This window comes from Cheilinus undulatus, linkage group 8 (assembly GCF_018320785.1).
Source record: "Cheilinus undulatus linkage group 8, ASM1832078v1, whole genome shotgun sequence".
NCBI classification, from domain to species: domain Eukaryota; kingdom Metazoa; phylum Chordata; class Actinopteri; order Labriformes; family Labridae; genus Cheilinus; species Cheilinus undulatus.
In genome coordinates, this window is record NC_054872.1 from 23,320,958 (window position 1) to 23,331,186 (window position 10,229).

The 10,229-nt window shown below is 38.8% G+C and overlaps 1 protein-coding gene across 1 annotated transcript; it reads left to right on the forward strand.

Moving 5' to 3' along the window:
* Positions 1-412: 412 nt before the first annotated feature.
* Positions 413-9,987, forward strand: wdtc1 (WD and tetratricopeptide repeats 1). Its single transcript, XM_041794398.1, has 16 exons — positions 413-551; positions 1,114-1,254; positions 1,431-1,514; positions 1,624-1,670; positions 2,013-2,124; positions 2,802-2,989; positions 4,793-4,975; positions 5,086-5,180; positions 5,302-5,417; positions 5,686-5,761; positions 5,864-5,960; positions 6,071-6,241; positions 6,321-6,556; positions 6,785-6,950; positions 7,627-7,819; positions 8,407-9,987. The coding sequence occupies exons 2-16, from the start codon at positions 1,189-1,191 to the stop codon at positions 8,602-8,604; spliced, it is 2,028 nt and encodes a 675-aa protein (XP_041650332.1). The 5' UTR covers positions 413-551; positions 1,114-1,188; the 3' UTR covers positions 8,605-9,987.
* Positions 9,988-10,229: the final 242 nt, after the last annotated feature.

The following is a 10,229-nucleotide window of genomic DNA, read 5'->3' on the forward strand; positions in this document are numbered from 1 at the left end:
AATCAGCAAAAACATGCCCAATTCTCAATGCAACCATACGCCCAAACATAATTACGGTCTTAAGTCTTGATCAGACTAAGCCTATTAGATTTACCTTTGCATCTCTAAACTACCTTCCAAGTAAAGCCAGATTAGATCTTTGAGCTACATCCTCTTTATATCTGGCTAAATGCTATACAAGAACCTGTAATTATCTGCAAATCGTGCATAAAGGCGACTGCCTTTTCTTACTGATTTATTTGATAATAAGTACGCTTCTATATCATAAAGAAGCCGTTGATTTTTGGATTCACCATAAAACTCTTTGTGGTGTAGTGTAAATGGTTCAATTTTACTTTGTAGGAGTGCTTTTTTTTAAAAAAATTAGCTACGACCGGAAGTATCAGTCTACGTTGGCCCTTTACGTGATGACGTTGTCAGTGGGAGGGGTTTTGTGTTCAAGTCAGAGAAGGTATTATCGTGAATCCTGTCAACAAACTCAGAGAGTGTGAATCTTTACGTCTATTAAATGGACATTTCCTGACAGAGGCGCTTTTAGTCCGAGGAGTGCGGTGAGATCTCTTTACCAGTCTTAAACTGTAATGAAATGGTTGCAAATGTTGACGTTACATGAAGTGGACGTCTTGTTTAGCTAACAAGGTAACGCAGATACGCTAACGCCAGCTACTTGATAAACGACAGGTCTTTAAAGGCCTGGTGCAAATATGGATAGCGATTGTGACAGCATAATAGTTTCTTTGTTTTCGAATAATTGTCTGTGTTTTGAGAAACAGTCACAAGATTAAAATACTGACAGAGCTGCATAGCTAAGATTGGCTAGTTAGCTTATGAAGTCGTCTTGTTTATGTTGTTTGACGGGAGCAATGCCACTGTCTATGTAGTGACAAAAGTGTGTAGACCAGCTAACAGCTTATGATATACTTATGTGTGAGCCGTTTTAACAGATATACTGTGAGCTAATATTACTAAGGCCCTCTGACAATCCTGTATTCACCATTTAACACCATCTACCCTCAATGTACTGTGATACACCATCGAAAAATACCTATCATGGTTATGATAAGTGGCCTCCGCATACTATCTACACTGCTGATTGTTTTAACTTGTTTGCAGCTGTTTGTGGACAAATACAGAGTAAATGTCATCCGAGCTCTGACCCCTGGAACCACCAGCCCAGACCCTGTTTTTATGTTCTGTGGTGAGGCCATGACTTCTGTCAACATCACTAGAGATCTTCTGCACAGGCAGATCAGAGTGAGTACATACAGAGCATCCAAGAAGGACATTATACCGTACATGTAATCAGACACTGGTAAACACTAACTATAACCTAAGAAGACCCTAATCTAAAGTTACTTTATACCCCCCTCAATATGTTTTCTAAAATGCAGACTTTCAAGTCTAATGTGGAATTTGATTCACATCTTTAGGATAAAAGAGCGCCAGCCTTTCAAAGGTTCTATCATGTGACGGACCCCTTCATCAAAAGACTTGGACTGGAGGCTGAGCTTCAGGTCAGTGACAGTAAGCCTGTGTGTACACTAAGGAGAGGGGAGGGAGACTAAGTACTCCATTCTGTTTTTTTATCATAGTGTCTTTATCTTAAACTACCTGTCTTAACAGGGTCATACAGGCTGTGTGAACTGTTTGGAGTGGAATGAACGAGGAGAGTAAGTTTTGACAACCTAAAACCTTACCTTACATACTTTTATAGCTATTGACCTTGGATCAATGACTGAGTTACATCACACACAAAAAAATCAAAGATTTTACTACAAGGTTTGTGATATGCAAGTTATTTCCAGAGACAGATTATTATGGCAGGTGATGTGTCCAAGTCAAAGAAATCAGCTGTTCTACTGATGTGAAAATTTCAATGCACATGTTTACAGTTGTTCAGCTACTGGATATCTGATATGCCTAAAATGTTGTATGACAAGCAGTGTTGATAATAAAGAACAATATCAGATGTTTATTGCCTTTTCCTATTCTCTCCTTTTTTTCAATTTTAGTCTACTTGCCTCAGGCTCAGATGATCAGCATGCCGTCATCTGGGATCCATTCAGGCACAAGAAGCTTACAACTATGCACACGGGTCATGCAGCAAATATATTCTCTGTAAAGGTAAGGAGGAATGACTGTTTTGAATTCCAGTAAAGAAGGCATGCTGATGTCTTTTAAGGTGACTCTAAACTGTCAATGCAGAAAGATGCAGCTGAAGGTAGTGAAGGCTGAAATGTAAGTTAGATGAAGCCAAATAAAACATTATAGCCCATGTGGTGTATCCGGGTTATGCTTGTATGTGGACTGTTGAGTGTGGTACGCTATTTAACTGCAAATAAAGAACAATTTAACAACGTAAATCTTTTATTATGTTGAACTTAGAGCCTCTACTTTCATCCCGATCTGGGATTGCTCTCCTGAAATACAAAAACACTGTAGTCTGCACACTAGGGGGCGCTGTTGGCCACCCACTGAATGGCATGAAGAAAACAGACTTGTAAATGTTTGGTTGTGTTTTATCTGTTTTTATAATTTGGAAAACTATTGGAGCTTCATGACCAAAAGCTTGAGAATGAAAATACTGGAGAGAAATGTTGATATTGAAAGATAAGGAGAAGTTGCGTTTTTTAAATCAGAATATGACACATCAGCATATATATATATATATATATATATATATATATATATATATATGTATATGTATATGTATGTATAGATGTTTTTGGCACATTTAATTATGGTAACTCATTGCGTGTGTATTTATCAGTTCATGTTGCTGTTATTCTGTGTTCTTACAGTTCCTTCCTCACTCCGGGGACAGAATCTTGGTCACGGGTGCAGCTGACACAAAGGTCCATGTGCATGATTTGACGGTGAAGGAAACCATTCACATGTTTTCTGATCACACCAACAGAGTTAAACGCATCGCCACTGCTCCAATGTGGCCTAATACCTTCTGGAGTGCTGCTGAAGATGGAATAATCAGGTTAGAACCCAGGGATCAGAAATGAACAAAATAATCTGCTCTATTATGCCCCGGTAACACAGCCCCATTTTTTTAAAGAAAGTTGGGATGTTGTCCAAAATATAAATACAGACAGAATTTGATTGGTTTTCAAATCACTGAAATGCCATACTTGATTAAAATAGCACAAAGAAAACATGATGAATATTGAAATTTAGAATTGTTTTTGTAAAACTGTGCTCATTTTAGAAATTCAACACCAGCATATGTGATGTGATAGCATATATAGCCTGCACATTTTCAGTTTAGTTTTTATTAGTCTTTACTGCTGGTTTCTTAGTTTAGTTTTTATTTTGCAAAAATGCTTTGTTTTAGTTTAGTTTTTGTTAATTTTAGTGTTAGTTTTAGTTTTTTTTTTTTTTTTTTTAGCAATAAAGGGAAATTGTCAGTGGTGAGACCCAAAAGGGTCAGAAAACATAAACATTGTACAATTTTTAAAACACATTTAGACAGAATACTCTTCACATTTCATTTTATGTATTCAAATTTGATATGTGAATATAACTCAAGAACCAAAAATTGAGCATTTTGTGAAGACTTCTTCAATCATATCTGGCCCTTTTACACTCCCCAGGCTTGGGTGTCCATGTCACTCAGCATGCTGCTGTCAAAGACAAAAATTAAGGAGGTTTTCTGTGTTTTGTAAGCACAGAATACAGTTTAAGTTGGTTTTTGTAAAAAGATTTTTACACTTAAGTTTTAGTTATTTTGTTAGTTTTAGTTAACTATAGTAATCTTAGACTGCTATCTGAAGTTAAAAATGTTTTGAGTACCAAGAATAAAATGAAACAGAGGAGACCCTGAACTACTGAACTGCTGAAATTCTACATCAAGGAAGAATGACCAAAAAAATCCTTTTTTCAAAATTGTAGAAACTGTTCTTCTCTGTTCTCAAACACTTACAGAGAGTTGGTAAAAGAAAAGTGACCCTACGGAAGGTAGACTTGACCCTTTCCCAACTTTATTTGAAATGTGTTGCTTGCATCAAATTCAAACTAGGCCTTTTATCCTTAGAACAACTATACAAACTATACAAACTTCTTAGACATTGGATGTATTGTTGTGTTTTTTATTCAGTTAATCACAATCAGCTTTATTGTCCAAGTATGCTTACGCAACAAGGAATTTAACTCTGGTTAGCTTTGCTCTCAGTGTACAGGAATTAAAAAAAAGAAGAAGGAAATATATATATATATATATAAATAAATGTTTTTTTTTTTTTTTTAGATTTACTTGGACATTTTTTTGTGTCTTTATTCGATAGACAAGGACAGTGGATAGAGTCTCAAACAGGGACGAGAGTGGGGGAGAGACATGCGGTAAAGGGCCTCAGGCCAGATTTGAACCCGGGACATCTGCATCCACCTGCGCCCCAGGAATTAAATATTTAATACAAAAAAATTAATAAAACTGAAAAAAGTATAAGAAATAAAGATTTAAATATGAGCAGGCTCTTGTAGGTATTAGTAGTATATACAAGTCAGTGTGCATTGATAGTATGGTTGCAAGAATGCTGACTAGACATGATCAGAAGAATTGAATAGCCAAGGATGTGGGCAGATTTACATGAGATAGATGAGATAGTTAAAGATGGTTGATTTGTACAAATTTGCAGATTAAGCATTTTATAGCCCTCTTATGGTATTTGAGTTACAGGGTTTAGATGTTTGCTAATCATTAAATTCTGTTTTCTGTTTCACACTGCGTCCCAACATTAAAGAAACTGAGGTTGTATTCATGTTTCACTGCTGATGTTCACTACAGACAGTATGACCTGAGGGAGAGCAGTAAACGCTCTGAAGTGCTGATTGACCTGACAGAGTTCTGTGGTCAGCTGGTCGAGGCGAAGTGTTTAGCTGTCAACCCGAGGGACAACAACTACCTGGCTGTGGGTGCCAATGGGCCTTTTGTCCGACTTTATGACATTAGAATGATTCACAATTACAGGTCGGTTACATCATATGTCTTTTATTATAAAAATCGTCAACCATGCAAATGTGCTACATTCACCATAAAAGATATAAATCAACAATGTACTTTATTTTGTTCTTTCACAGGAAATCAATGAGTCAGAGCACGTCAGCAGCTGTGCACACATTCTGTGAAAGGCAGAAGCCCATCCCAGATGGCGCGGGGCAGTATTATGTTGCAGGTGGATTCATGGCTGATTTTTCTGGTTTCTGACTTTTTTTGAATGGATGTATACAAGACGAAATATTAAGGTTGCTGGAAGGTGACTTTGTATTACATAAACTTGTCTTCAATTGCTCCAGGGCACCTACCAGTGAAACTCCCAGACTACAATAACCGCCTGAGGGTCCTGGTGGCCACCTATGTCACCTTCAGTCCAGATGGAACAGAGCTTCTGGTTAACATGGGTGGAGAACAGGTAACCCACAGGATCAAAGTGTCAACAGTAGTTTTCCTGAGTAAGTTAATCACAGAAAACAAAACGGAGCAGCAGAAATATTATTAGGGGATGTCAAGGAGAACTTTGGGGTACAGTTGGGCTGAAAAATATAGCCAGTCACATTCACACATGCAGCTCACCCTGAAAAATATTTTTATTTTTTATGAGTTTTATGTCTATGTGCAGGCACTTTTAGATTTGGTGGCTAATCTTTTGCTTTCATTGCTTATTCATGATTTTCCTCCAGGTGTATCTGTTTGACTTGACATTTAAACAGAGGCCGTATACCTTCTTGCTCCCAAAAAAGTGCCAATCATCTACAGGTTGGTTATAATGAGAAGAGATTTCAAATGGTGTCTTTTAAAGGCGAATACTGTATCAGATCTTATGCTGTAGTCATCATTTCTGAAACTCTGCCTTCACAGGAGACGTCCAGAATGGAAAGACAACCAATGGCGTCTCCAATGGAATCCACTTACCAACCAGCCATATTCAATTTGCTAAAGGAAGAATGCACCTAAGGTAGTTATTATCTCACCCCGATACGTGCATTTATTTATTTACAGATTGACTTTATTTAAGAAGAGTATGCTAACAGCTGAGTTATGCTTACTATTCTCTTTTTGTTCTAGCTCTACCGAGCTCCCTGCTCACTTAGAAAAGATAAAACAACAAGCTAATGATGCCTTTGCACGGCAGCAGTGGACGCAGGCCATCCAGCTGTATAGTTTAGGTATTCATCATGCCAGCAGTAACGCCATGCTGTATGGGAACAGAGCTGCTGCTTACATGAAACGCAAGTGGTAAGCATTTGTTGCATCACAATGAGAAGATGAATGTAGAAGCATGTTTTGAATCTTTCCTACTGTCTGTGATTCACAGGGATGGAGATCATTATGATGCCCTCAGGGACTGTCTGAAGGCTCTTACTCTAAACCCCGGCCATCTGAAGGCTCATTTCAGACTGGCACGTTGTCTGTTTGAGCTGAAGTATGTGGCTGAAGCTCTGGAGTGTCTGGATGATTTCAAAGGAAAGTTTCCTGAGCAGGCGCACAGTAGTGCCTGTGACGCCTTAGACAAAGACATCAAGGCCGCTCTCTTCACCAAGACAGAATCAGGTAAGACAGAGTGAACTGGGAACTCATCTGATTTTCTGTATCTTTCATTTGTCAAACGACACAGTTGGAATTTGAATTGAAAGAGAACATTTTTTGGTTTAAAGATGGCTACTTTAAATCAACAATCTTGTTTACATTGTTATTTCACATTTAATAAATAACTTGCAGGCTTTTTAAAATGTTAGAATGACTCTCTGGTAATACGCTTGATTTTTACTTCCCTATCAGATGATAAAAAGGCAAACAGCTCCATTAGATTCCACTCTTTCAGTCGGAAGGAGTCTATCCCTGAAGATGAGCTGGTGTTGAGAGAGCGCAGCTTTGACTACAAGCACAGATACTGCGGACACTGCAACACCACCACAGATATCAAAGAGGCCAACTTCTTTGGAAGGTCAGCAGATCTCAATCACACTTCCATTAAGCCTCACAAGGGAGCAGTCACAAGCTCTGAAGCTTTAGACAGAGCACTGTATCTGCAGAAGAATAAATAAAGCAAAAACCAGCTACAGGGAGACTTTAAAACAAAGTGTGATGTGTTATTAGCTAAGAACAAATTCTAAGAACACCGGAGAGCACTCTTACAAACATTTGAGTGCTGATATGACAGGATAAAATGCACTCATCAGCTCTCAAATATGCAACATTAAGAATGACAAGATAAAATACAATTGTAATTATTTTTTTGTACTTTTATATACTTAAATTTTAAGTACATTTGAGCAGAAAAACAAAAAGTAGGAGAAACTGTTAAGAAAGTAAGAATACCACTTTGCCATGTCCTCCTCTTTGTACCATGGGAGAAAGTGGATGGGAAAAAGGGGAACAGAAATTGCCACAGTCTACTGGAAATTCCACGTTTCTCCCCTTTTTTCACAGTTCAGGAGAACTGCTCTCTCATTTATCTCCCCTCTTTGTTTACTAGTTTGCATCTTCCTGTTTATTGCTGGACAGAATGCTGTTATTGGTTGCTGACAATGGCCAAGTCATTAAACAAGGCAAAGTCTGAGACAAAACTAAAGACTTGAAATTCTTTCAACTGTTTGAAACCATTTATCTTTTCTCTATAGCAAAGGCCAGTACATCGTCAGTGGCTCAGACGATGGCTCCTTTTTTATCTGGGAGAAGGAAACGACTAATCTTGTGAGAATCCTGCAGGGGGACGAGTCCATAGTCAACTGCCTGCAGCCCCACCCCAGCTACTGCTTCCTGGCTACTAGTGGTATCGACCCTGTCGTGAGGTTATGGAACCCTAGACCAGAGGTAATCATCTTCTTGGTTTATTAAAAAATTCACACATAATTCTGATTCTTGAACATTTGAAAAAGATTTATTCATAATTATAATAGCTCAACTAAAGATTATCTGGTTTATTTAATGATACACTCGCAGATTCAACGAGTGAAAACTAAGAAAGCCTGTCTATAACCTACAGTTATCTTTATTTGTGACTGTAAAAATCATTCCAATCCTGACCCTTAGGGGGCACCAAAAATAACATAGAAATGTATACCTCAATAATAATTGCTTCAATTTCACCAAAATTGGTATGACATTTTGCAGGCTTTGTGATGATGACAGGAATGTTTGATTGTCCCTGTTCTTTCTTTGAACTAAATCAAATTCATTAAAAGTGACCTTTTCACCCTTGTGAACTCTGTTAACTTCCTACTGTTGTTTACAACCTAAAGAGGTAGAACCCATAAGCTGATTCTTTTGGCTTAATTTTGTGTAAATATTTTTGGGTTTGAAAAGTTGATTCTTAATGTTTTACAAAACTCAGTGATAACATCACATCCTTTTCAGTTGATTCTTGCTCTCCTCCTCCTGTTTTCTCTCTCGTATAACAGACGGAGTGTGAAAATGTGCGGGTGGTAGAGGACATGGAGGGTGCTGCTCAGGCGAACCAGCGGCGCATGAATGCTGACCCGCTAGAGGTAATGCTGCTCAACATGGGCTATCGCATCACAGGCCTGCGTGGCGTTGGCCCAGAAGGCTCGGATGACGAGGACAGCTCAGAGGGACAGGTGCAGTGTCGGCCAAGCTAAACAAAGTGTCATCCATTCGATCGAATGGACCAAGGAAGCAAAAAGCACTCGCCCTGCCCAACTCCTGTTTGAATCTTAATCCCCCACCCCCATCCCTGGTCTGACAGAAACATTGAGTGAATGTCATGTCACATTTCTGCACTATGCATCGCCTTCCCCTGTCCAAAGAGAGGACTGGCAGAGACCACTTTTGGGGAGAGGAATTTTGGAGGGTGGAGAAGATACGCATCTCACCCCTTCAGAGCACCAACAACACCTCAGTATCACCCTTCACGTCCCACAGTGGCAGAGGGGACACCTTTGAGGAGAGCACCTTCCACGTCACTCCCCCCATTTTTTACTAAGATGGAGGAGTTCAGCACTTATTCCTCTTCAGGATTATGTTGGAGAGACACACAGCGTGTCGAAGGCGAAGCTGTTGGTCAGGTGACCTATTTTCAGGTCAGGGTGGCCAGACAACCACAGCGTCCTCTGTGAGAGGATCAGCTCACAAGACAGAAGACAGTGCTTGGTTGCATCTCCTGTCTGCTATAGCTGAAGCTCAGAGTTTTAGTGTTTGCTCATCGCAGAAAAGCTGCACACCCAAGTCATTGATTTTCAGTTGGAGATTTAGTCACAGGAACCTGAAAACAAATTGTCAAAGTTTTGAAAGTTGCAAGTGTTGCTTAAATGGAATGTATTTGTAAGCTTTGATTGGTTTATAATTGTCAGAAAAAACAAGTGGTTTCTTCTGCCAAAGGTTGTCATCCATCATTTAAATGGCCAAGGATTCAAATTTTTCTTCTTTGTTTCACTGAAACATGATTTTGGCAAACTGTGCTCCTTTTAGTTAAGAGGTTTTACAATGAGAGATTGTTGATAAGATCAACAAAATATCAACAAAGACATTTTGTTAAAAAAAAAAAAAAAAAAAAAAAAAAAAATCTAAAAAAATTTCTGTAGTTTGAAATCAAGACTTTCATTTGGCATGAAATGACATGAAAGTTCTGTTGGGTATAAATAAGGCGCAGATGCTAATTTGTGGTTGTGGAAACAGTATTTAGTGGTGATAGACAGGAGCGTTATTGTCCCTGCCTACAGCCTGTGTGGGTCTATCACCATTCCTCTGCTGCAGTCAGGGTTTCAGTCCTGCTTGCTTGGGGCTTCTCTGACCATAGTCATGCGCAACAAAAGGACACAGAGCCATTCTGTCTGTTGCTCAGTGAACACATCTAATTTCTCCCCAGATGAGGTTAAATGTCAAGAATGAGCTCTCAACATGCAACACTAGGCTTCCATGTGTTTTACTGCATTCATTAATTTGAGATTATCTGTTTTTTCTTTGATAAGTCCTACAAAAACCTTTGTTGAAAAAAGGAAAGAATAAAATTAACAGACACCTCCCTTGTTGTTGTTGTTTGTTTGTTTTTTTGCTGTTCTGTTTTTCTCAGTAAAAATGATGAATTGTTTGCCCTTAACAGTTACACAACAGATACAGAAGAACAGACACATTACTAATTAGGGTGAGAAAAATATACTGTAGGTGAGACTCTGGTATCCTGCTCATTCATCAGTGCCTGCTCTACTTTCTGCTTTTGCTGACTATTCAACAACTGGTAGCACAGTGCAACCCAAGCATGAGCAGT

Excerpts from the sequence above, each read along its gene's own strand:
- wdtc1 (XM_041794398.1), top strand. The coding sequence starts at position 1,189 with ATGTTCTGTGGTGAGGCCATGACTTCTGTCAACATCACTAGAGATCTT. Across the intron at positions 5,418-5,685 it reads TTAACATGGGTGGAGAACAG|GTGTATCTGTTTGACTTGAC; the intron begins GTAACCCACAGG and ends ATTTTCCTCCAG. Across the intron at positions 5,762-5,863 it reads AAAGTGCCAATCATCTACAG|GAGACGTCCAGAATGGAAAG; the intron begins GTTGGTTATAAT and ends CTGCCTTCACAG.